This window comes from Bufo gargarizans, chromosome 2, assembly GCF_014858855.1.
Source record: "Bufo gargarizans isolate SCDJY-AF-19 chromosome 2, ASM1485885v1, whole genome shotgun sequence".
Classification (NCBI taxonomy): Eukaryota; Metazoa; Chordata; class Amphibia; order Anura; family Bufonidae; genus Bufo; species Bufo gargarizans.
The window spans coordinates 196,253,294-196,281,247 of NC_058081.1; the positions used below are offsets into that span (position 1 = coordinate 196,253,294).

The 27,954-nt window shown below is 46.2% G+C and overlaps 1 protein-coding gene across 1 annotated transcript in view; it reads left to right on the top strand.

The window, feature by feature from the left end:
• Positions 1 to 27,954, top strand: part of SIN3A (SIN3 transcription regulator family member A) — an 85,597-nt gene that overhangs the window by 5,819 nt on the left and 51,824 nt on the right. Inside the window, 11 exon segments of the mRNA XM_044279859.1 lie at positions 11,077 to 11,288; positions 12,761 to 12,937; positions 13,057 to 13,163; positions 14,777 to 15,056; positions 17,025 to 17,291; positions 20,130 to 20,282; positions 20,490 to 20,648; positions 20,851 to 20,940; positions 21,115 to 21,233; positions 21,704 to 21,914; positions 24,554 to 24,670. Of these exon segments, the coding sequence (XP_044135794.1) occupies positions 11,109 to 11,288; positions 12,761 to 12,937; positions 13,057 to 13,163; positions 14,777 to 15,056; positions 17,025 to 17,291; positions 20,130 to 20,282; positions 20,490 to 20,648; positions 20,851 to 20,940; positions 21,115 to 21,233; positions 21,704 to 21,914; positions 24,554 to 24,670 (1,860 nt within the window). The 5' untranslated portion in view covers positions 11,077 to 11,108.

The following is a 27,954-nucleotide window of genomic DNA, read 5'->3' on the forward strand; positions in this document are numbered from 1 at the left end:
TTGTTCCTGAGATGTGGTTTGCCAACATGGTGTCAGGTGCATCTTTTCTCCAGAGGTGGCATCTTCTTGTTCACTCTGTCTGGGTGAGCGTGGTCTTCCAAGAGCGAACATATCTCACGAGACACAGGTGATGGTGCCCGGAATGAAGTCTTCACAATGCCTGGTCTCACGAGGTATATTAGATCCTGCAAGGTCCCCACTCTGACATTGTCTGAGATGATTGGACAGCGTCGGAGCGATCATGAAAACTACTTCTGGAGTAAAGATGGCTTACCACCCTGTTGGCAAACCACAGTACATACAGGGGGTCAGATCACAAAGAAAAAAATGGACTGCTCAGGGGCTGGCAGGAGATACTCCAGGTACGCAGATCACATTTCTCGTTATTACATTGTATATTTAAAATCATGTGGGAGAGAAGGTATTCTGGTTGTTTTACAAGCTGAAGGACTTTACCTCTGCGACCAACTCTTCAAGCATTTAAGGTTTTTTCTTGAACAACATGGTGCCTTACCTATTACCCATTGAAATCACTGGACATTACCTCCATAAATTTATATTTTCCCTCCTGACTGAAGAACAACTAATGAACCAATCTGCGAGCAGCATGGCTTAAACGGGTTTACTGCTCATGACCTATCCTCTTGGAATATGTAATAGGTGGGTCGTTCAGCTGTTTGGGAAGTCACAGGGGCTCCTGTGAGAGCCGCAGCCTTCTGTGCGTACCAAGCACATCGCCGTACATAGTATAGCGGCTGTGTTATCACCCTCAGCCCCATCGAGTTGAAGGAGCGGAGGGCGATCCAATGCACGGCGCTTGTTGGTAAGCACGGAGAAGGCCCATCTGCACCCTCACTTGGCATAGAAAAAGCAGAGAAGGCCATGAGACTACTGCCAGCGCCCCCACACCCACCGATCAGATACTGCTGGATGACCTATACAGAGGATAGGTCGTCGGTGTAAAAATCTCAGAAAACCCCTTTTAAAGGGTTAGTCCTATGAGAAGAGGACACCATCTGTATGCAGCGACCAGAGCTGGACAAGATAATGAACGGGCCAAATTGGCTGTTCTGCGCCATGTCTGCAAGTCTCCTAGAAACAAGTGGGAATTTCGGCAGTAGCATAGCACCTGTTTCCATAGTCCTGACCACCTCTGGTCATTTTATGCAGCCCTAAATGGCTGAGAAGGGATTAACCCTACAAATGCTGCCAAGCTGCCTCTCCGTCTTCCTGCTAGCAACAAAGTTTCAAGCCAGTTCTGAGCAGCTCGGCAGACCCCTCTCACAGTATGTTTCCACTTCATCACCACGACGGCTACAAGGAGATTGACCCCTGACCTCTGTAGGGGCAGGAACAGAGAGAGGGTTTAAATCCCCCCCTCCCACCACCAGCACCAGTGTTTCCTGTCCCTACAGAGGACAGGGGCAGAGAGAGTCTCCCTGCGGGGAGATGAAGATGAAAGCGGAACTTCCTGACACCTACCGGGTGTTCCCCCTGCCCTCCTGCGGTCTCCGTACTAACGCTGGGCAGGGGCGAAGGAGGGAGGCCTCGCTCCATTATTATATGTGAGCCTGCTCCCGGTCGCGATCTCCCGCCGGGCCTGTTTGGCTATCGCCGGGTGCGCGCCTAAGCGCTTCAGGATAACGGCCGTCGTCACTTCCGGGTGCCGAAGGAAGTGACGTCATTCAGAAGCGTCTCCGAGTCAAATTTTCGCGCGCAGCAGCGCCGAATGTCTCAGTGTACCGGCGTACATCGGAGCCAGCGTGCAGTCATGTCGGCTGAACCCCGCTCCCCTGGAGACCCTTCTGTGCCGCCTGTAGTAAGTCCCCTGTGGGGAAGCGCTTCTTCCTTTACCCTGTACTTGTCTATACACTGTACCAGGTTGCTTGTTCCTCCTCCTCCACATCTCTGGCTTGGGGCTATAACCTGCTGTTAGCATGTGTACTTACCATAGCTAATAAGGGTTGTTCTCCCCAGGTCACTAAGGAGGCTCAGAAAAGGATCAAAAAACAGTCCAAATGTGTGTCCTGCCTCAAACGGCTACCGGACGACTACCGTAAAAAGCTTTGTAAGGACTGCATATCTAATGTGATCGCCGAGGAACAGCCTTCTTTCCTTAAAGATCTAAGGTCCATGATCCATGAGGAAGTTAAAACCTCCTTATCCCAGATACCTTTACCTAGGGATGCACCCCCTTCAAAAAGACATAGGGGCCCATCCCCTTCCCTATCTGATCCAGAGATTATAGAGGAGGAGGCCTCGTCCTCCAGAACACGGGAGGACGAGGCGGTCTCCTCTGATCTTGAGACTTCAGAATCAGATCAAAGATTCTGCTTCTCCTTGGACGAGATGCCAGACCTGCTAAGGGCAGTCCGGGCCACTATGGGGGTCGAAGAAACCCCTAAAGCACACTCAGTCCAGGATGAGATGTTTGGGAGACTCAGGGTTAAAAAAACCCGGGTGTTCCCAATCAATGAGAACATACGGGATATGGTGTTGGACGAGTGGTCCAACCCAGAAAAGAGGTTGGGGGTGTCCAGGTCCTTTAAAAACCGGCTGTTGTTTGACACGGACGAAGTTAAAATCTTCAGTGAAACACCGAAAATCGATATTCAGGTCGCAAAGGTCAATAAAAAGACTGCCTTGCCCTTTGAAGACACCTCTCAACTGCGTGATCCCATGGACAGGAAGGCAGATAGCCTCTTAAAAAAATCATGGGAAGCAGCGACGCTTATCTTAAAAACAAACATCGCAGCTACCTCAGTTGCAAGATCCATGAAACTGTGGCTAGAGGAACTGGAATCTCGTATCAGAGATAATACTCCTAGGGATGAGATCTTGAGATCCCTCCCCCTGTTAAAATCCGCCACAGCATTTATGGCTGACACCTCAGCGGAATCGGTCAGATTCGCTGCAAAGGACGCGGGACTCTCCAATGCGGCCCGTCGCGCCCTATGGATGAAAAGCTGGTCGGGCGACAACACATCAAAGATGAAGCTTTGCTCCATCCCGTTCTCAGGGGAATACGTCTTTGGCTCCGTCCTAGACCGTATCCTGGAGAAAGCGGCTGACAAGAAAAAGGGATTCCCAGAAGAGAGACCCTACAAAAGGAAATATCCCTTTCGGGCCCCCACTAGCCAGAACAATCCCTTTAAGGGTAAAGGGAAGTCAGGACGCTGGAGTTACCCCAAAGGGGGCAGGGGTAGGAATAACCCCTCCTCCTCCCAGAGTAAACCCTCGGATAAACAATGACGTCAGAGTGGGGGGGAGATTGAAGAATTTTCTGACTCCTTGGGAGTCCATTACCCCGAACCCTTGGGTCCGGGACATCATAAGATCCGGGTACCGGATCGAACTCTCTTCATCTCCCCCAAACCGCTTCATTGTTACCAACCCACATTCCCCCAAAGTACGCGGAAAGATTCTGGAAGGAATTCAAAGCCTTCTGGCAACGGACGTAATAGTACAAGTCCCGCCAACACAGCAAAAACAAGGTTTCTACTCAAACCTGTTTTTGGTAGAGAAAAAAGAAGGCTCTTTCCGTACAATCATAAATCTGAAAGCCCTGAACAAATTTGTCATCTATCGAAAGTTCAGGATGGAATCCCTGAAATCCCTGATTCCGTTGATAAAGAGGAATGCCCTGATGTGCTCAGTAGACCTTCAGGACGCATACTATCACGTCCCAATTCATCCAGAGTCACAAAGGTTCTTGAGGTTCGCCATCCAGGACCACAAGAGGGTAACCCGTCACTACCAGTTTACGGCCCTTCCCTTTGGGATATCATCTGCACCCAGAGTGTTTACAAAGCTGGTAGTCGAAATGATGGCCTTCTTGAGACACAAGGGACTGGTGATCATACCGTACCTGGACGATTTCCTCCTAATTGGCAATTCAGAGAAAGAACTCAGAAGAGACCTACAAACCTTTCTGTCTCTCGTTCAGGATCTGGGTTGGTTGGTGAACTTGAAGAAATCAAACCTGGTGCCCTCCAGCACTATCCAGTTCCTGGGTGTTATCCTGGATTCCCGAACACAACATACCTTCCTTCCGCCAGACAAGGTCAGAAACCTTCAATTAAAGGTCCGACGATTCCAGCACAGGAGGTCCTGTCCTATAAGAGAAGCTATGAGCCTCCTGGGTCTTCTCTCGTCCTGCATCACGTCCGTCCCATGGAGCCAGTCCCACTTCAGATCCCTCCAGTCGTGGATCCTCAGAGCTTGGAACAGACAGCAGGCCTCCTTGGATCAGAAGGTCCTGATCCCTCTGGCAGTAAAAACCTCCCTAGATTGGTGGAAAAACACAAGCAATCTGTCCTTGGGGGTCGTTTGGGAGAAAATCCCCTACATTCAGGTACTTACAGACGCAAGCGAGAAAGGATGGGGAGCGACAGTGGGAGACCGTTGGTTTCAAGGTTCCTGGACCCCAACTATCCGCTCTCAGTCCTCCAATTTCAGGGAACTAGAAGCGGTCTGGAAAGCCCTGAAAACCGCAGAGATACTTCTGAGGGGTCAACACGTAAAGATTCTTTCAGACAACACGACGACGGTGGCGTACCTATCTCACCAGGGAGGCACGAGATCGGAGAAACTGATGTCTATTACAAAGAAGATCTTCAACTGGGCAGAATCCCACGTGAATTCCATCTCCGCAATCCACTTAAAAGGGATACTGAACGTGGAAGCGGACTATCTCAGTCGCCAGTCGATAGACCAGACAGAGTGGTCCTTGAATCCAGAAGTGTTCCAGCTACTGGCAGAAAGATGGGGCACTCCACAGGTGGATCTGTTCGCATCCAAAAGAAACGCAAAGGTACCAACGTTCTGTTCGTTAAACCCACGGGACAATCCCTGGGCGTTGGATGCGCTCACAATTCGTTGGGACTGGGATCTCAGCTATGCGTTCCCACCATTGCCTCTACTTCCCAGGATAATCCAGAAACTCTACCTAGAAGATACGACACTAATCCTGATAGCTCCCTATTGGCCGAAGAGGAGCTGGTTTCCTGCTCTAAGGAATCTATCAGTAGAGGACCCATGGCCTCTTCCTGCCAGGAGGGACCTGCTTCACCAAGGCCCAATACTACATCCAGACCCAAGCTTCCTCAAGTTGTCAGCTTGGATCCTGAGGTCCAGAAGTTGAGGTCACAGGGGCTCTCGGACCAAGTGATAACTACCCTTAAAGCGAGTAGGAAGAAGGTTACCTTCTCAATTTATCTAAAAATTTGGAAGAGATTCTGTACATGGATGGGGAACCCGGCCCCAAACTTAGAGCCGCCCAATTTCTTGAAGATCTTGGACTTCCTCCAGCAGGGACTTGAACTAGGTCTCAGACCCTCTACCCTAAAGGTACAGGTCTCGGCACTAGCCTGCTTCTTTGATCGAGATATAGCCAGTCATCACTGGATCAGGAGATTCATGAAAGCTGCCTCCCGTCTACGTCCCTCTCTAAAATCTAGGATCCCCAGCTGGGACCTTAACGTGGTACTCACTGGCTTAACTCTCGCTCCATTTGAACCCCTATTTGATTGTTCCATCAAACATCTGTCGTTTAAAACTGCTTTCTTGGTGGCCATCACGTCCGCAAGAAGGGTAGGCGAGATCCAAGCATTATCGATACAGGAACCCTATCTCCGTATCACCGATGATAGGATTATTCTTAAATTGGATCCGGGTTTCTTGCCTAAGGTAGTATCGGACTTCCACCGAAACCAGGAGATAGTCTTACCCTCCTTTTGCAATAATCCCTCTAACGATAGGGAATCTAACTTCCACTCTCTAGACTTAAGACGCTCTGTCTTACGGTATCTTGAAGTGTCAAAAGGTTTCCGTAGATCCAATAACCTGTTTGTCCTCTTCTCGGGGAAGAATAAGGGTCTAAAAGCCTCCAGATCCTCTCTAGCACGGTGGATAAAAGACTCCATTTCCATTTCTTACGAGTCCCAAGACCTGTCTTGCCCCTCAAATTTAAGAGCTCACTCTACCCGGGCTATGTCCTCCTCCCAGGCAGAACGGGCCGGAGCTTCCCTTGAAGACATTTGTAAAGCCGCTACGTGGTCTAACATCCACACCTTTACAAAACACTATAGGTTAGACCTATCTAGCTCAGACTTGTCTTTTGGACGAAAAGTCCTTCAGGCGGTCGTCCCCCCCTAAGCTATAATTTTTTATATCTCCTTGTAGCCGTCGTGGTGATGAAGTGGAAAGCCGGAATTAGACTTACCGGTAATTCAATTTCCACGAGATCACCACGACGGCACATATATTCCCTACCCTTCCTTTAGCCTTACCTGGGAGGTTATGAAGTAATACCCTCTTGGTTTATTATGTTTGTTCTCACCACCTTTTTCTGTCTCTGTAATTTTGGACACACTGGTGCTGGTGGTGGGAGGGGGGGATTTAAACCCTCTCTCTGTTCCTGCCCCTACAGAGGTCAGGGGTCAATCTCCTTGTAGCCGTCGTGGTGATCTCGTGGAAATTGAATTACCGGTAAGTCTAATTCCGGCTTTTCTATGGACATGCTCTACTTTCAATACTGGTGTAAAGTAGAACTGGCTTAGTTGCCCATAGCAACCAATCGTGTTCCACCTTTCATCTTTCACAGCCTCACTGGAACATGAAAGGTGGAATCTGATTGGTTGCTATGGGCAACTAAGCCAGCAGTTCTTTGTACCAGATTTGATAAATCTCGCAATAGACTTTCTACTAAGCCCTTCTTAAGCAGTGCAGACAAGGTGCTCTGTTCGAGCGCTTCTTTCTCCTTGTCTTAGCAATCGGTGGTCTCAGCACTCAGAACCCCCCCATGATCAAAACCTTTGATATTTCCTTATAACATAGATTTTAGTTACAAAAATATGCAACCGTGCTTTATCTACTGGTAGGAACTTCTGGTAGGAGTGAATGAAGAGAGTTGTGAATATGCCATAAAGTAAAAAAAACCCTAAACAAAAACCCGATTCGTCCACTTTTCATTCCTTTCAGATATATATATTTTTTTTTCCCCAGCATGGTCGTCTAACCGGACAGTTATTTCTTGTTAAGCCTCAGCTTGCTCAAATCCGTGAAAAGGTGGTCAGTGATGTCCATGAAGGACCCGTGCGTCCATTTTTTGGTTGCTGTCATCTGTGTTTCATGGACATTATGCAGCTGAAAAATAATTTTCAAAGCATCTCTTCCTAATGATCCACGAAACACAGATGGCATCCCATAGACCATAATGTGCGTGATGGGTGCGCAAACACGGACAAAATAGAGCACGCTTCCATGCTTGAATCACAGACCTACAGACCATGGTAAAAACAACCGATGTGTGAATACACGCATTAAAAGGAACGGGTACGTGTGCTGTCCGAGAAGAACATGTACTTGGAACACTGACATGTGAATGAGGGTTAAGGGGGTCATTCACATGGCAGATTTTGGCGCAGAAGCAGTGGCAGAATTTGGGCTGCAGCCACGTGGTGTCTGCCTCCCATTGTTTTCAGTTGGAGGAAGTACTTCAGGTTGCAACCTGGCTGTTAGAAGCTGAGACCGCAGTCTCCTCTTGGTGTGTTGTGCGGACAGCTGCCACTTGTGGCAACAGAACTATTGTGGCATCTGAAGTGAACCAACCACAGCAGATCAAAATTTTCAGTGTGAACAGCCCTTTATGGGATCTGTCACCAGATTTACAACACAAACCTTATTAAGGAGGACCTTTCACGGTTTCTGACATTACAATATATAGACCTGGCACTGTAGGGCATGTTTACTAGATGTCATATTGCTAATTTATTTACTGATACGCTTTTCCTTTGCAGCGCAGTGCCCCCGTTCTCATTTGCTGCCCACTGAGCAACGTGGCCGTCTCCTTCTCTCTGTACTGATGCTATTAATAAGCATACAGGGTGGCAAAACAGAACGAGGACACAGCGCCGCAACGGGTCAGTAGAAATATTAGCAATATGACTAGTAAACGTGCCATACAGTGCCAGGTATTAATAATGTAATGTCAGAAGCCATTAAAAATTCCTTTTTAAATAAATCTCGTAGACCTGATGAGGCTGGTGTACTTGCTGCTCTTGAGTCCAATGTACGGTTTTCATAAGTTAAACTTCCCAAATGACAGAAACTAGCCTAAGAACAGAAAGTGGTGAAATTAACACCTCCTAATAACGAATATAGACTCCATTTTCTGTCTTTAGGACAGCGGCATATTAACTACTTCATCGCTTATCAGGTCCATAAACCTTCAGCCATCTTGGGAACTGAGCCATCACCATAGCCGGCAGTTGTCTGCTGTTTTACAAAGCCTATATCCGGTGGCAGAGTTCATGTCTGTTATGTAAAAGTGCAACCATGGCATTTGAGTGACAAAACGTAGGAGCCAGGAGCCTTGTGAAGACTCCCACGCTTTCCATTGTAAAGCCCTGGCTTGGGCTTAAAGGAACTGTACACATTCCTGTAAATAAAACGCATATAATAGAGCACGTGCAGCCTTCTGATTTCCTAAGTTCTGTCCCCAAGAACTGATTTCAGGCGCCACAGCTGCAGCAAGGGCTCCATGCACCACCCAGTGGCGTACATAGAGAGGTAAGGGCCCCATAGCAAGGATCAAACCAGGCCCCCCACAGGACAGAAGGGTTTCTGCCTAAACCCCTTTGAATGGCCCTTGGGCCATTTTGTCCACTTCCTCGATTGCTAAAAGTAATTTCTTTAGAGGTTAGAGCCCTGACCAAGTTTTCACCTCCAGTAGAAGAGGAGATGATCCCAACTGGGCCCCATAGCAGTTGCATGGTCTGCCACTATGGTAGTTATGCCCCTGCATGCACCCATACATTCTGCTATACAGACATGATATATGGTGTATACACTGCAGCACGCACCCATTATTTATTTAAAGGGAATGCGTCATCTCTGAAAAATAAACCTCATTGCAGAATATGCAGGAACTGTAAGGGTCCATTCACACGTCCGCAACTGTTTACACAGACATCAGCGGTGTGTTTTCCGCATTTTGCGGACTGCACATGGCTGGCACTATAATAGAAATGCCTTTTCTTGTCCATGGCTGCAGACAAGAATAGGACATGTTCTATTTTTTTATTTTTTTTGAGGGGCTGCGGAACGGTGATGCGGACAGCACACTGGGTGCTGTCCGCATCTTTTTCGGCCCCATTGAAAATGAATAGATTCACACCCGTTCTGCAAAATTGCGGAACGGATGTGAACGTGTGAATGAACCCTTACAGTAAGCACTATAATAGGGTGGGGGGAATCAAACTGCCACATTGCTATTCGTTGACCATTTCACCTACCAAAACATTTAATAAAAGTGATTAAAAAGTAAAAGAAAAATTACTTTTACATAGCTCTGTAGAAGGAAGTATAACAAAAATTATGGCTGTCATAATATGGTATTGCAAACAATTCTTAAAATTTTTTTTTAAGGGGTATTTCCATATCTCACAAAGGAGGCATATTGCTAGAATATCCCCGTTATTATAACGTTGGCCATCCCTTTAGTTGCCTCAGACTCTCCCGAGCATAACCTGAGGCCCTCAACATCTCCTAAGAATACAAGCTCAAGATGTGCAGAGACTATACATGCATATAGATTATGCACAGTCATACATCTTCTTCAATTGGTAAAAGAGGTTGACACTTTGAAGAAACGTAACAGCCCCCCTTTGAAGTCAGTGGGGATGGCTAAAATAAGTTGCTGTACTTGGAGGAGGGTTCACTGCTTATTAGTTCTGCATTTCTCATAAGAATGTAAAAAAAAAAAAAAAATACAATTTGGTGATTTCGATTCCCCCATGAGTGGGCCTGGGCTGCACATAAGGCTACTTTCACACTCCGATCCGGTTGTATTATCTGTAACATATCCAAGCCGGAGCTGTCCTGAACTCCATTGAAAGTCAATGGGAGAAGGATCTGTTTTCCATTGTGCCAGATTATGTCAGAGAAAACGGATCTGTCCCTGTTGACTTACATTGTGTGCCAGGACGGATCCATTTGGCTCAATTTCGTCAGACTGTCCGCCTCCAAAGCGGAATGGAGACAGAACGGAGGCAAACTGATGCATTCTGAGCGGATCCTTTTCCATTCAGAATGCATTTGGGAAAAAACTGATCCGTTTTGGACCGCTTGTGAGATCCCTGAACGGATCTCGCAAACGGAAACCAAAAAGCGAGTGTGAAAGGGGTCATGTCCACTGCTGTAGGCACTACATCAAGTGGTGATCCTCATACCAGAGGCCACATACACACAGGCTGTACCCGCGGGTCCAGACTTTTCAGTCACACATCTGAGCCTGAGATTAAGGATCCATTCCTGTGTCCGCAAACAGACACAGGCCATGTGCGTTCCGCATTTTGCGCACATGGCCGGTCCTATGATGGAAATATCTATTCTTGTCTGTGATTGCAGACAAGAATAGGTCCTGCTCTCTTTTTTTTGTGGGGCCACAGAATGGAACTACCGATTCAGACAGAACACTGTGTGCAAAATTGCGGAACGGATGCGGACAGGTGAGTGGACCCTAATGGAGGAAACCCTGCTGACAGTAAACAGTACACATTCCTTACCGACTTCTGAGGGAAATGGCAGCCGCTTACACGGCATAGGTACGGGCACATCCCTGGTGACACCCTTAACTTCAGCTTCTGGTCTGTCCTCACACCCAGAGTATGCCGCAGTGATCAGCAGCACTATACCGGTGCAGCCTGTGCTGGGTCGCTTCAGTTTATGCCCACGCTGTGGCACAGGCAGCAAGGGCTGTAAAGACTACACCGCCTGCTCTAATATGACATTAAAAAAAATGTCAACGTCAGACACTAAAAGGATGAATGAATCGAGTTGCTTTGATGAATTGTCCTGCCCTACTGCAAACATAGTCAGTTTCCGGTCCGAGTCTTGGATTTGACACAGAATGATCCAACAAACCTTCCTGGATGCTTTCCTTTTTAAGACGTGTGATGGTGGGGGGGTATTGGGGTTGATGGCCATCACATCTCATTCAGGTTTACAGTTAAGCTGGACTTTAAACTTAACATTTGCAGCTCCGATAATGACAATCTTCTTACCTACCTGCAGGGACATCACTGGCACCCGACTATGTTTTCAGGATGAAGCGGAGACTGGATGACCCAGAGCCAGCACCCTACCCACCCCAGCCACGGCGGATCACTGAACCATTTGCCCACCAGCACCGTGTTCTCGCTCCAGCCCCTCCTTCTTATGAATCACAGTCTGATGCCATGCAGCCCACAACGGGCGTCCAGTACTCTGTGACTCCTGGATATCAGGTAAAACATTTCTGTTTTCGGGTTATTTTTATTTTTTTGTGTGGAATATGTACATACAATACTTTAAAAATTAATAGTAATATCAGGATTATATGTGTTCTCCCCCCCAGTTATAAAAACAAACTCTCCCAACAAAATTGGGGCCTAAACTACAGCGCGCTGATATGTGCAGCATATAAATGATTTGCTAGGCTGGGTTCCCTCCGCTGTACTGGAGCTCATAGACAAAAGAAAAAAGGGGGGAATACATATACAGCAGATCACCAATAATTGGGGAAAAGTTATACTGAAGTGATCCAAAATTCACTAAATGTGTATAAAATGTAACTTTTAATGATCTCTTATAAAATAAATGGCCCTCAAGTTAAATTATATAAATGAACAAGTGAAAACAAAAACCTTCTGTCAAAATATATAATCACAAAACAAAGCTTTTTAAGTAGTAGGAATTATAGTGCAAGGCGGCACTTCAAATTGAAAAATCATTTGTCCTACCACTCAATCGTAGAGTTCCAGGAGGCAGGATAAAATGTCCATGCAGAGAAGAAAGAATGGTTGCAAACAGAACAAGGACTGGGACTACTTGTCCCTAATGGTGGTGCTACACTGGCCCTTATGGCCTATCCACAGAGCACCCGTCCTGACAAGGGCAACCCCGCCCAGAACCTTTCCCTAAAAAGACTGGCCTTAGTTCGCCCTATCCTAGTTAATCCCTACATGCATGTTTCACTTAAAAGACTCATCAGGGGAAACCTAAGGGAGCTGGGCGTAACATGAGAGATTCAAAAATAGGTACTGATGAGCAGAAGATTCTATTAATGCACCTATATTCTGCAAAAACCAAGCCTATGGTGTGGCTTAAATTCCTGCTATAATAGTCAAAGCACTAAGCCTATGGTATAGCTAAGGCCTCCTGCTCACAACCCTATGGTTTTGCGGTCCGTTTTAAACAGATCCGTTTTTTTGTTTCAGTAGTGTTTCCGTTTCGTGGTGACGCAAGTGGCAAAGATGATGTCACCGCGTCGTGCCTTGCTATGGTATACACGGTCCTGTTGACATGGTTGCCAGGCAACCGGGACGCGTTCCCGGCTCCTGTCAAGAGCGCAGTCTCCGATATGGGGCCGCTCAATATAGAGGTTGGTATTTATTGCGTCACCGTTGTTTTAGGAAACCTGGATATGATGGCCCAAAAGCACTGAACATTGGATTGATGGGCAAAACACATTAATGCTTAAACATAACAAAGAGAATCTGAACCCCCCCCCCCCCCCCCCCATAAAAACAGATAAAAAAAAAAGCTGTGGAAGTCATAACCAGAAGCTCTTACCACTATTCTTACACTAAAGCTTCCATTATATCTGGTAATAACTGAGGCAACCTTATTATTATTATTATTATTATTATTATTAATATATAATTTTATTTTTTTTGTTTGTTATCTATTTGAATTGTTGATTTAAATTTTCTTCCAGGTTTCAACAGTGCCTCAGAGTTCTGGCAGCCATGGACAAACACCTCTGGCAGCCGTACATGGTGCTCATCATCACAGCAACCCTGTGCCTGGCCATGGAGGTCCTGGGGTACAAAGTCATCCTCATTCAACCCCTCCGGCTGCACCTGCCCAGGGTCAGCAGTTCCAGAGGCTAAAGGTATGTGAATTAAAGATGGTATCTTCACTTTGTGGCCTTCATTGGCTGAATTTGGATACGATGGATAGTTGCACTGAAAGAGTATAGTTAAAAAAAGATCAAATGTCATTTTCTTTCAGGTGGAAGATGCACTTTCTTACCTGGATCAAGTTAAACTGCAGTTTGGCAGCCAGCCCCAGGTTTACAATGATTTCCTTGACATTATGAAGGAGTTCAAATCTCAGAGGTAAATGGATCACAACACCCAGGGGCCGAGGGGATTGATATCTACCCTTTATACACACCTGCTCAATCTTAAAATCTCAGCATCCCCATTGGGTGCGGAGGGTAAATGGAGAGGGAATATACCTACTTTATCGGATGTAGAATGGAGCGAGGCCCTGGAAGCTCCGGTAGGTGTATCACCATCCCTCACTAATAGACTGATACAACTTTTTATATTACATAGATGTTATCTCACCCCGACTAGACTTTTCTAGAAGGCCCCATGCGGGATGTAATAGATGTGCACAGTTGAATGCAGAGTTTTGGCATCTAATGTGGGACTGTAGTTACATTCGACCATACTGGAGAGCTGTAGTTGATGTCATATCCACCTTGATCCTGGATACTTTAGAGGTTTGCCCCAAAGCTTGTCTTCTGGGGATTCTAGAAGAAGATCTGCGTTTACACTACACACTCACTTTCATCTGGGAGGCCCTTTTCCTAGCCAGGAAAGCTATTGCCCTCAGATGGATAGCGGACAGGCCTCCTACGGTTGGCCAATGGAAAGTCCTCGTCAATAATGGTATTCCCTATGAGAGGATTATCTATTCCCGCAGGGGATGCCCTGAGAAATTTCAAAAGATATGGGGTCCGTGGTGTGCTTCTCCACTAACTGCTACGACGGCCCACTTACACTCTATGGTTTAGTAACCCTGTATAGCTTACCGCATAGTTTTAATGAATATGGGAAGGTGCTTATTTAAAGGAGTCACAACACAATGTAAGACTGTTGATATGGATGTTTATTGGCATATTATATATTTTGATATGTCTATGCTCTTGTCATAATCTGAAGAATTTTATTCTGTATTATCAGATATGTAACTGAATTATTTTCTGAATGATCTATTGCATACCTTGCTTGTTATTCAATAAAGCGAGTTTTAAAAAAAAAAATGGATCACAACACAGCAGCAACATTTTTGGTAGGTAAAGGGGTTGTCCTACAAGGCACTTCCTAATGCGTTGTGATTGTCCATATTGCCTCCTTTACTGGCAGGATTCATTTTTCCATCACATTATGCAATGCTCATTTCAGGGGGTTACGACTACCCTGCAATCCAGTTGTGGTGGTTGTACTTGCACACTATAGGAAAAGTTGCTGGTCACTAGAGGGGCCATCCTCTTCCTATAGTGTGCAAACACTTCCACTGCTGCTGGATTGTAGGGTGGTCATAATCCCTGGATATGAGCCGTGTATAATGTGATGGAAAAATGAATCCAGCCAGCAAAGGAGGCAATATGGACAATCAAGTGCCTTTTATTAACTTTGTCTAAGTGATAATGCCATTTGTTGAAGTGAGACATCCCCGTTTATGCCTGCTTTTATACATGTTTCTTCTTCTGCTTAATAGAATGCAGACTGAATAGTTGAGGCTCTTTGGCATTTAAGCCAAAATCTGAGCTTCTGACTTTAGAAGTACCATATAAAACAGTAAATCCGTGGTGAGACGTCTCCAGTCTATACTGGACCAGGCTTGACCTCAGTTTTTTCTTTTTAATAAATACATAAATTAAAACACATTTGTCAAAAATCTTAAAGTTAAATTATATTTTGTTTTTCATCTTTTCCAGTATTGACACTCCAGGGGTCATCAGTCGGGTTTCCCAGCTTTTCAAAGGCCATCCGGACCTTATAATGGGTTTTAACACATTTTTACCCCCGGGGTATAAAATAGAGGTGCAAACAAATGACTTGGTAAATGTCACAACACCGGGACAGGTCCACCAGATCACAACCCATGGTCTTCAGCCCCCTGTCCCACAGGTTCCTCCACCTTCACAGCCGTCCACGCAGACTGCCCCTCCTCCAGTACACCCAACGCCTCCACCAGCCCCAGCAAAAGTTAGTAAAGTAAGTGTCATATGTTGTCATTGGAGTGTGGAGTGACCTTATTAGTAGTATGATTAGAGTGGCTGACCTGTCTGTCTAAAATTGTAAAAAGCCCATAAACTGTAATGATTTATACATGTGATTGTGTATAGAGATGAGCGAACTTCTGTTTTAAGTTCGGCGTCTAAAGTTCGGGTTTGGATTAGCGGAGAATCCCGATCTGGAACCGGATATGGATTCCGACTTCCGTTGTGGTCCGTGGTAGCGGAATCAATAATCGGCCATTATTGATTCCGCTACCACGGACCACAACGGAAGTCGGAATCCATATCCGGTTCCAGATCGGGATTCTCCGCTAATCCAAACCCGAACTTTAGACGCCGAACTTAAAACAGAAGTTCACTCATCTCTAATTGTGTACTGTACCCCAACTTGACGTTGAAGGCCCCGGGCTACCTTGAAATTTTACCATGTTAACACAGCAATCTGAAATCCTAACTTGTTCACATGACTGCTTCCTCCACTGCACAAGCGCTGAATGGTAATTCGACTTGTGTGCCTATACAAAGAGTAGGGTCTGGTATGTAGTGAAGTAGGCCAGGAACAGCCATGGAAGCATGACCACTGATACCAGGGACCTTCATCTTCAAAGTCTGGGGTACCACATGTCATTGTAAACATTGTATAACATTACTGTTTATTGGCTTTTTACAAATTTATGTATCGATTGACCCCTTTTAAAAGTTCCTCATATGAGATTGTTTGCATTATGGCTAGGGCTATGCTGCGCTAAAGTCTACAACAAAAATGATTCTGTGTAGCATGAGCACATATGTCAAACTTCAACTTCCGTCATGCTTAGATGCCTGCAGCTATCGGGGCATGCTGGGAGTTGTAGTTTTGCAACAGCTGGAGGGCCATGAATTTGACATCCCTGTCCTAAAGATTCAAGGTCACTTCAACTGACCTCTGATCTTGGGGAGATTAACGGGGTCATTAATCAAACTGGTGTAAAGTAGAACTGGCTTAGTTGCCCACAGCAACCGATCACAATTCACTTTTCATTTTCCAAAGGAGCTGTCCAAAATGAAAGGCATAATCTGATTGGTTGCTGTGGGCAACTAAGCCAGTTCTACTTTACACCAGTTTGATAAATGACCCCCATAAGTGCCTAAACAACCCTCTGATCAGAATTTCTGACCCTTCTCTATGATGTCTCAATAGTTTACATTATTTACATTTGAAAAAATAAATGTTGCTGTGTTTTTTAAAAACCATGAAACCTTTCACTTGCAGGGCAATTTACACACTTTGCACCAGTATAACTGAAACATATGAAATACAGAAAAATCATTTTAAACGATCATACATTTTATGAAAGTAGATGCCTTTTACTAAAAATGAAACCTAGCACTTTACAATCATTGCTGCCGTCACCTAGTTTAGCATCTAAAGCATAGCATTTAAAAAAAAAAAAAGGCATAAGAATTCGTGTTGGTGGTTAAGTCTGAAACGAGCAGAGCTCAAGGTGTGCAGCGGTTCCTACATGTCTCTTACAGCTATGTCTTCGTGCTCTTACTCCTTTACAAGGGTAAAGGATACACCACCGCCATTACCTACAGTAGGTATTACAGTCGAGCACAAACAGAAAAAAGGGGTGACGGCATGAAGAAAAGATCTGACAGCTGTACAGGGGAAAGATGGCTGTAAAAAGCTGTCATCTATCTTCTTCCCTTGCAGCTTTATCTATCCTTTACACGCACAGAATCAGGAAGTAACACTTTTCATTTGGTTCTCTGAAGATTATATATGTCTTATTACTTACCATAAGTCCTTGGCAGTGACCATGTTTACAGCCTGTGGTTCAAGATGGCAGAATTCAAACGCTAAATTATGTTAACATTTCTGTTAATTCTGCCATTATTTTGCATGCTCTGCGTGTGATATTTAATATTAATTTTTATTTAAATTCTTTATTTTTTTTTTCAGCCGGTGCCATCGCAGGCGCATACACCAACAAATCAGCAGAGCACACCAATTCAGTACCCATCCCCTCGTTCTCCACCAGCACAGCCACACACACCTGGGCCGTTGGCACATGCCACACCAACGGCTACTGCAGCTACTCCAACCATGCAAAATAACCAGCCAGTGGAGTTCAACCATGCCATCAATTACGTGAACAAAATAAAGAACCGCTTCCAGGGCCAGCCTGACATATACAAAGCCTTCCTTGAGATCCTGCACACATACCAGGTTAGACTGCGCAGTTTCATTTTTCTCTTAAAGGGACACGGACAGGCCCAATAATCATATTTAGGTATATATATGACAGTACAGGTCTTCTAAAGTGTATTAAAATCGTATAAGTATCCCCCCTGTCCACCTTATAAATACATTAAACTGAAGTTTTATAACCTGGGTGAAGCGTCTTCATTCTGCCCAAGGGGCGGCGTTTCATCTCCACTTGCGCCCAGCCAGCCGCCCCCAACTGCCGTTTTGAAGCGCCGCCCAGCTCATCAATATTCACTTCGCTGGGCGGCTACTATTGTCCCCGACTGCACAAGATCCGGCGCATGCCCAATACAATCCTATGGGCATCGGCCTCCATCTTATCTTCAGCGCATGCGCCCGGCACCCTCACTGGCCGGGCTCACATCGCGCCTGCGTTCAGTCAGCATCTTCGAGGCCGCTTCAGCCTCTTCGGTATGCGCATGCGCCGGGCACTGTTCAGAGCAGCGCTTCAGAGCGCTGCTCTCTTACACCTCAGAATGGGTTAATGCTAGAGGCCAATGCCCGTAGGGTTGTATTGGGCATGCGCCGGATCTTGTGCAGTCGGGGACAATAGTAGCCGCCCAGCGAAGTGAATATTGATGAGCTGGGCGGCGCTTCAAAACGGCAGTTGGGGGCGGCTGGCTGGGCGCAAGTGGAGATAAAACGCCGCCCCTTGGGCAGAATGAAGACGCTTCACCCAGGTTATAAAACTTCAGTTCACTGTATTTATAAGGTGGACAGGGGGGATACTTATACGATTTTAATACACTTTAGAAGAACTGTACTGTGTGTGTGTGTGTGTGTATGTATATATATATATATATATCTACCTAAATATGATTATTGGGCCTGTCCGTGTCCCTTTAAGTATTATGTGGAAGAGACGCATAAAACATCAGAGGTACAGCAGCTGCCTCTGTCCCCTGGAGAGATGATATCAAAGCAGAGGTTTGGTCCCCTTCTCCAACACATTCTGGTTACTGGCAAATCGGACACCCATGGCCAAGCCAAAAACCTAATGTGGTCTCCCAAATCTTCCTTCAGTAATACTTGGTGACTTCGTCATAATTTGTAATCTGTTTTTTATTTTTATTTTATGCCTGAATACTATAGCTTGTAATTATGTCTTTCGTTAGTGCTGAAAGTGTATATTCCTGATCAGATGCTCATCTGCTTGCTGAAATTATGTCTAAAAAGGTTGCATTTCACTGTTATATCTGAAAAGCTCAGAACACAGATGTATTGGGCAGCATGTTCTAAAGTACATAGTTGTCCCTTATTACTGTAGTGGTAGTCGGTAGTGCCTGTGAGGGGGAAAAATGGGGAATTGTTATAGCCCATAAATGAATCTTCTTTTTTTTTTTATTATTAAGCTGATAACACTGGCTAAAAGACACAACATAGAGCCTAAAATGTCAACATGGATAAGGCTGTCCTTGTTCTATTCTGTATTTCAGTACATTGAGAATAAGACCTAAGTGTGTTGTCTATGTAAAAGATTCTGCTTATACATTATGCTAGGTATATGTCTACCTTTCATTGCTTCCATGCATGAAGTCTGAAGCCCCTGACAAACTCTGTAGTCTGAACCCCGAGCCATCTTTTCTTCTATATGTCCCCTTAGTAAAGGCATCCTCAACCTGCGGCCCTCCAGCTGTTGCAAAACTACAACTCCCAGCATGCCTGAACAGCCTACAGCAGGGCATTGTGGGAGTTGCAGTTTTACAACAGCTGGAGGTCCGCAGTTTGAGGATGCCTGCCTTAGTAGGTAAAGGCCTTTTACAGTGCCTGATGTTAGCAGATTATTGCTCGTTAGTGATGATCTGCAAGCAGTGATGGCCAGTTCGCAGTGTTCGCCAGCGAACACATGCGATCTACCATCTTAACTGACAAGTCCGGCGAGGCACAGGTAAGTCCTTACCTGTGTCTGTGCGTGAGCCGGTCTGAAATGAAATGCGGTCTCTGGGAGCCTGCTCCCGGAGACACAATGTCATTTCAGACCGGCTCGTGCACAGGTAAGGACTTACCTGTGCCTCGCTGGACTTGTCAGTTAAGATGGCAGATTGCATGTGTTCGCGGGCGAACACTGTGAACTGGCCATCACTGTCTGCCAGTGTAAAGGTGCCACCAATTACCTGATGAACGAAAAAAAAAATGCAAGGTAATAGGATTGTTGGTGCAGACACCTAAATCATCTGCCGTCAGCAGATCGTGCCATGTAATCGGCACCCTTCTGCCAGCAAAAAATAATGCTGTATCGGGACGGGCGGTGGCATCAGCGATTGATTTTTCCCATACTGTGGAGGAGATCGCTGCATGCAAATGAAACTTTCTCCTCCATTGACGAGCAAGGGTTTGTCAGGGAGGAACACTTCCTTCTCGACAATCTTCAGCTTCATCTGTCAGCGTAAAGAGGCCTTCAGCAAGAAGTAAGGGATAAGTGAAATAGTTTAGGGCAATGATGCTCAACCTGCGGCCCTCCAGCTGTTGCAAAACTACAACTCCCAGCATGACCGGACAACCTACAGCTATCAAACTACAGCAGGGCATAGTGGGAGTTGTAGTTTTGCAACAGCTGGAGGGACGCAGGTTGAGCAGGGACCCCTGGTTTACGGCTACAGGATTCCACTTCATAGGGTTTGCTGTTGAGCATAGTTCTGCACAAGAGCAGTATAATTTTATTCCCCCCCCCCCCCCCCCCGATATTTTACAAAATTGCTTTAATAGCAATGATGGCCATATGCATTGATATCTTAAAGGTATACTATTTGTGTTGGCTCCATTCTACCTGCAATATGTAAATGCTTCTTCTCTTCATAGAAGGAACAGCGTAATGCCAAGGAAGCAGGGGGGAACTACACCCCTGCTCTGACCGAGCAAGAGGTCTATGCCCAGGTTGCACGACTTTTCAAGAACCAGGAAGATCTTTTGTCAGAATTTGGACAGTTCCTGCCCGATGCCAATAGCTCAGTGGTAAGTTATCAGATCCTTGTGAGGAGTTGGTGTAATATTTGCAGGTTGCCTGCTTCATTTGTATGTTGTTAGAAAAGCAGTTTTTTATTTTTATTTTTTTATGCTAAAGCCTGGCTAAGAGAAGATCTCCTCTGGCACTTTGTCGCGAAACATCATGATTTTTCAGGAACCTTTCTAGTCTTACCTGGAATTTTTTGTGTCTTTTAGCTTTTGAGCAAAACCACAGCAGAAAAGGTTGAGTCTGTGAGGAATGACCACGGCGGCACTGTGAAAAAACCTCAGATGAACAATAAACAACAGAGGCCCAGCCAAAATGGTTGCCAGATACGTCGACATTCAGGACCCGGCGTCACTCCTCCTGTTAAGGTGAGTGTAAAGCATATTCAGATGAGGAAAAACCATTCGATTGATTAATAAACCTGAAACATTGTGCATTGTATTTGTGTAACATCGTTAGTTTTCAAGAGGCTTAAATGTCTTTTAATAAGTGAAAAATCACTTACCATTTAAGATCCGTATTTAAATTGTGCCCTCGTTGTTTCTCGCTAACTTTATTCTCTTTTAATAGAAGAAACCGAAAATACTTATTCCAAAGGACCAGTCCTTGACTGATGCAAACAAACATGGAGCAGGGGCAGAGTCTCAATTCTTTGATAAGGTGACTATGACTATTAAGTTACTTCTTTCTGTTAAACATGTACAGTAACACATGGAACCTGTCATTGAATTTTTTCAGTAGTTATACATTGCACACAGTGGAAAGAGCAGAGGACAGTGGTGGTGAGGATTATGATCGTCATTCTTTTTCTTTTTTTTTTCATGCCTTTCATAGGTCCGTAAAGCTCTGAGAAGTACGGAGGCATATGACAACTTCTTACGATGTCTGGTCATCTTTAATCAGGAAGTCATCTCTCGATCGGAACTAGTACAGTTGGTGTCCCCTTTTCTTGCGTGAGTGGCTTACTTCCAAGGCATTGCTAGAAATTTCTCAAATAGTTTTACATTTGAAGTGCGAGCCCATTGCAGCAATCACACTCCATATGTGAGCGTGATCCTCCATTCTGGACTTGCAGGAGCACACAGCATTATCCTGATTTATAATGCTGTGTGTCTCTGCTTGACCTTACTTCTACAGGATCATACTGACATAAAGCTGTCAGTATGATCCTGTAGAAGTAAGGTCAAGCAGAGGCACATAGTATTATAAATCATGATGATAATGTCCTGCGCTCCTGCAAGTCCAGAATGGAGGGTCGCCCTCTCACATGGAGCGAGATTCCTGCAATGGACTCGCTCGTGTGCAACAACCCTAAAAGGTTAAAATGGTGGCCATGGTTTAATACCAAGATGTTTTTATTGACCGACAACAAGCTTGTCCTGAATCCTCTAACCTCTTTTTTTTTTATTCACTTTATAAACAGCAAGTTTCCTGAGCTGTTCACCTGGTTCAAGAACTTTCTGGGTTACAAGGAGTCCTCACATATGGAAAGCTTCCCAAAAGAAAGGAGTACAGAAGGCATTGCCATGGAAATTGATTATGCTTCATGTAAACGCTTGGGCTCCAGCTACAGAGCACTACCCAAAAGCTTCCAGCAGCCCAAATGCACAGGACGAACCCCGCTTTGCAAAGAGGTAAAAAGGTGCACTCATGGACCTCTAACTTTGATTTAGCCGGTTAATTGCAAAAGCAGTGATTAATGTTCTATCCTCTGTCACAGGCCAACAGACTTCCGTTATCTTCTTTAAAGTGTTTACAAAACTGCAAAATATGCCCATCTGAGGGGGTAACATTTGTACCTCCGACGGTCTACCGCAATAAAAGGAAGCATGCAAATTGAGAGGGAGCAGTAGTGACTAGTAAAACTTAACTTTTAATATACTGGTAGTAAAAGTAATGGGGAATGAAATACACGATCCCCTGAAAAATCAAACCCCCCAGTTCTAAATAAAAAAGGCCACATGGACCAGAAACAGACCACAAGTACATTAAACAAACGACCCTGGGTAGTATGTATAGAGTGGCTTTAGATCAGGATAGTTATGCAGTGGCTCTGTCCTGTTGATGCCATGGACACTCTTTATCGTATACTGTTGCATCAGTCCATGGATTTGGCAGAATACGGGCGTAGCTCAGGGACAGGCTGCAGATACTGTAGACATGTGTTTTTTTTTTTTTTTTTTTTTTTAAACCTATGCCGATCTTAGTATGTCAGTCCCTAATGACCTTCTAATACGGAGTCATCGCCCTGAAAAGAGCGGCCCCGTCCGGAAACTTTCCCTACATAAAGGCCCCATACAGCCCTACCACTTTTCAAAGATCTATTATGCTGTAGGGGAGTGCCACAAAAAAATCAAAGAAATACAACGCACAAAAAATGTGCAGAAAACAAAAAAAGAAAAATACAAAATGTGTACAAGAGAAAAGTTGCCAACGCGTTTCATCAAAATTTCGCCCCAGATTTATCAGGGGACACGAGCTGAAATATCCTATACAAAAGTAAGCATTGCATAGGGCTGCAGTGCTGGGAACATTGCAAAACATGCGTATAATAGCAAATGCCACAAATCCCTGATGAAAAAAGCGAAGGGGAGATATAAGTGGCCCAGCACAGAGACTTACAGGAGGGACATGGTCAGGATCCCTAACCTGTATCGGGGATGGCAGCGTACGTATAACAACCCTGGCCTCATCACGAAGTGGGGACACTATCTGGTTGCAGTGCCCCGGCTTAGGAATATTGTTTATAGCGTTACCTGTGGGCCGCGTTGAGTCGGTGACTTAAATGTATACTGGCCGTCCCTTACTTTCCCGTCTAGGCGCCGCATCACATGACGTCAGCACGTCTCCGCGTCACCTGGAGCGCACGCACCGTGGTCCGGAGAAGCCGGAAGGGGGCGTGATAAAAAGTGTACCTAAACTTACAAATTAACTTTTATTAAATCCTTCTCTAAATGTGACCAAATGAGTTTTTGTAATAAACTTTATTTATTTTTTTACTTTTCTTAGTGAAATAGTCATCTAAAGTTCAGGTGCTTGTTGTGCTTTAGGCCTATTGCACACGACCGTATGGCTTTTTCAGTGTTTTGCGGTCCGTTTTTCATGGATCCGTTGTTCCGTTTTTTGTTTCCGTTGTGTTTCCGTTTCTGTTCCGTTTTTCCGTTCCGTTTTTCCGTATGGCATATACAGTATACAGTAATTACATAGATAAAATTGGGCTGGGCATAACATTTTCAATAGATGGTTCAGGAAAAAACGGAACGGAAACGGAAGACATACGGATGCATTTCCGTATGTGTTCCGTTTTTTTTGCGGATCCATTGACTTGAATGGAGCCATGGACTGTGATTTGCGGGCAATAATAGGACATGTTCTATGTTAAAACGGAACGGAAAAACGGAAATACGGAAACGGAATGCATACGGAGTACATTCCGTTTTTTTTGCGGAACCATTGAAATGAATGGTTCCGTATACGGACCGTATACGGAACGCCAAAAAACGGCCAGTAAACGGAAAAAAAAAACGGCCGTGTGCAATAGGCCTTAGGCAGCCATGTGCAATGAAACTCCAGCTATGCCGGTACAGACGGGAGGAGTGATTTTCCTGCCTGTACGACGCTCAGCACAGCCTCAGTGAATCCATACTCCATAGACAGCAATGTATAGAGTGTGAATTCTAAAGCACAATAGGCACCTGAACTTTAGGTGACTTTTGTAATAAAGTATATTACAAAAATTAATTTAGTCACATTTACAGTAGGTTTCAGTATAGTTATTTTGTACCCTTTATGTAAAGCGGGTTATCTTTAGTACAGACATGGACAGAATACTTTAGCATTAATTGGACATTTCAAAACTCAACTGGAGCCCTAAATTAAAAGTTAATGTTTAAGCTTTTTTTCTAGAGGCATTTTCTGCTGTAACTTTCCAATGGACAATGTAGGTTGGGGGAGGGGGGAAAGAGTATAACATTTTTTATTTTAGGGCTAGCCCGAGTCTCAGACAACCCCTTTAATAGACTATACATTGTGACCTCTTTATATGCAACACTGACGGCACAAGTTTTTATTATATAATAAAGCCTGACAAATCCATTCAATCTAATTATTCAGATGCTTCCAAGGTAGACTGGCACAGAAAGGGGTAATCATGTGACTTGGGTCTCATATCTGTCACAGAAATCAAATGTTATTTTGTCACTGAACTTGGGCTTTGACACAATATATTGATATCCGTTGTAATGAGCTAATCTGTACTTGCCTTACTCCACAGGTCCTAAATGACACCTGGGTTTCCTTTCCTTCCTGGTCAGAAGATTCCACTTTTGTCAGTTCTAAAAAGACTCAGTATGAGGAACACATTTATCGTTGTGAAGATGAGCGGTTTGAGGTAAGTGTACGCCATTAACATGTCCTTATAATGTGAGATGTACGCGGCTCATTACAGATCTTTCTTTGTAGACGTGGCCAACAATTTTATAGTAATAGAATCTCCTTCCCTAGCAGATGACATGTATATTCTCTACTTCTTCCGTTCTTTCTTTAGAGACAGATTTCTGTCAAGTTCCTGCTCAGTGACGTACTATTACATCACGGGGCGCAGGTAGTTAATAGTCACTCTGATCTTGGGAGTTTATCCCTTCAAATGCCACAGACAACAGCGACTGGGGCATCTGATATGTTGGGCTACATTCACACTGGTGTTTTGGTTTCCGTTTTGTGAGATCCGTTCATGAATCTCACACGCGGTCCAAAACAGATCAGTTTTGCCCTAATACATTCTGAATGGATAAGGATCCGCTCAGAATGCATCAGTTTGCCTCCGATCAGTTTCAATTACACTTTGGAGGCGGACACCAAAACTCTGCTTGTAGCGTTTTGGCGTCCGTCTGACGAAACTGAGTCAAATGGATCCGTCCTGACACAATATAAGTCAATGGGGACGAATCTGTTTTCACTGGCACAATGGAAAACGGCTGTGTTAAAGATAATACAAACGGATCCGTTCTGAACGGATGCATACAGTTGTATTATCTGAACTGATGCGTTTGTGCAGATCCATGACTGATACGCACCAAACGCGAGTGTGAAAGTAGCCTTAGACAGAGACTGTCCTCTGATCTGACCCCCACGAATGCCCTGCTTTGCATGTCTAATTTATTTCACAAGTAAACGATCTGCTCATCGGCTATCACAACTGATTGCTAAAACCATCTAAAACCAACTCTCTGGTTAGTGCTAGGGACAAAGGGAGAGGAGCAGGGCTGCAGCAATCAGAGCTGACAGTGTATCCTCCTGTGTTACCTGCTCTGGGTGCTGATTATCGGAGCAGTGTTAACTTCAGATATGTTGGGAAGATTGAGGGCAGTTCTCATGCCAGCTATCGGCACTGGCATCAGATGGAAGCTAGATACAGTATGGAAGCTTGTAACTTTTTTTTTTTCAAACTCTTTTATTGACACAAAAGAAAGAGAACAGCAACAACTTACAACCACGTAACTTGTTTTTCTCGCCCAGTTTCCTTGGGGGACACAGAAGACCTTGGGTATAGCTCATCTCCATAGGAGGCGTGACACTAAGTGAAGACTGTTAAGCCCCTCCTCCACAGCTATACCCTCAGCCTGGAGAGAGAGACTGCCAGTTTTTGCTTAGTGTCCAAGGAGGCAAGACACTCCCTGCTCTGCAGGGCTCTTTTCTCCTTGTTTAAATTTTTGATTTTTACTTTTTTCTTTTCTTTTTGTTCCAGAACATCAGGGACAACAGAGTCGCACTAGACCTCTCTGTTTCTCCCGGGGTTGAGCTGCGCCAGTGCCGGTCATCCGCACTGCTGCCTCCCCCACAGAAGGCAAGGTGGACCAGGGCAGCCCAGCTCCCCTGCATCCCGCCAGCGCAAGGGTCGCCCGCACGCCAAGTCCCTCTTCCAGCGTCCTGCCACTACGGTGCCAGTAGCTGAAGGGGCGACCCTGCTGGAGTGGACCGAGGGTGAAGACGGCTGTGGTAAGAGAGTGGCTTCTCCAGCCCTACGTCCCCCACCCCCCACCCAATGGTCTCCTGCGTGCCTGACCCCCCCATACTGGGCCTCTGGACCCTTCCCCTGCTGGACCTAAGCTGGCCCCTGGGGTGCCGCAGTGCGGCAATCTGCTCCCTGCCTTTTTTTCCTGGCCTTCATAGGACCAGGATACGGCGATGCAGCTAGTGGCTGTCGGCCGTCGCCTGCCTTCTCCTCACGGGCATCCCGTCTCTGGGTCACGTCCCCATCTCGCCTGATCACATTGGGCCTTACCGGAGTGTGCAGGACGCTGCAGTGGAGTAAGGCCTCCCCTCCGGCCAGCACTAATATTCCGGTGCGGCCGGGCGCCGCGAAAATTAGGCTCCGCGGCCAGCAAGCCGCCATTCCGGCCCCTGTCTCGTCCGGCGGCGGGGTGGGCTCCCGCGGCCGGCAAAACGTCATTCCGGCCCCTGTCTCGTCCGGCGGCGGGGTGGGCTCCCGCGGCCGGAAAACGCCATTCCGGGTCCCGGTCTCGTCCGGCGGCGGGGTGGGCTCCCGCGGCCGGAAAACGCCATTCCGGGTCCCGGTCTCGTCCGGCGGCGGGGTGGGCTCCCGCGGCCGGAAAACGCCATTCCGGGTCCCTGTCTTGTCCGGCGGCGGGGTGGGCTCCCGCGGCCGGAAAACGCCATTCCGGGTCCCTGTCTCTTCCGGCCGGCGTGGGCTCCTGCGGCCGGCATTGGGCTTGACTATGCCCCAGCGGGTGCCGGTCGGCGGGGCTCCGCAAATTTGGTCCCATGCTTCGCGGCCTGCTGGGCCGCATTTCCGACCGGCCCGCGGGGTGGGCTCCCGCGGCCGGTTTAAAGCGGCAGGTCGCTGCAGCATTCCGCCTCAGGTCCCGGCGGTATAACGGGCCGGGCGCCGCAGTTTAGCCCCCGGCTTCGCGGCCTACTAGGCCGCAATATTCCGGTCTCTGGTGGAGGGGGCGGGAACTTCTCCGGGCGCGAATTTTTCCCGCCTGGAGGTTCCTCCGCCCCCAGGGGATCGCACGCCGCCCTCCAGGCCGGATTCCTGTTAACCCTTTGGGTACAGGCCGGCCCCCAAAAAATGGGTCTGTTTAGTTGGCCCCCTTTTTTCTCCTGCCTCTCAGGTGCCCCTATATGGTGGCTCCCCTTTAGCCTCAGAGGCTGTGTTTCAATAAATAAATAAATTAAAAAAAAAAAAAAAAAATATATATATATGAATTAAATAATAATAGATCATGATTTCTATTAGACTGCGCAGGACGCTGCAGCCTCATCAGTAATGCTGCATGTCGGCATGACCTCTTTCCACGGGCGGCATGGTGTTGCGCTCCCAGCCTGCGTCGCTGCTAGGGCATTTTCCCCTTTTAGGCGGTTTTCTTGCCTCTTCCAGGTACGGCGCTGGCCAAGTGCGTTCGGCCCTTCTGTAGGCAGCATTCATCGTCTCTCCAGTTATGGTGCCTGCCATGTGCATTCCCCCCCCTCCTAGGCGGGCTACTGCACTCTCCCTGACTGGCCATGTGCATGACCCCCTTCTTAGGCGGAATACTGCATCTTCACCGGATACGGTGCTGGCCATGTGCACGACCCCCTTCCATAAGCGGAACGCTGCACTCTCTGGTTTTGCTGCCGGCCATGTGCGTGACCCCCTTCCGTGGGCGGAAC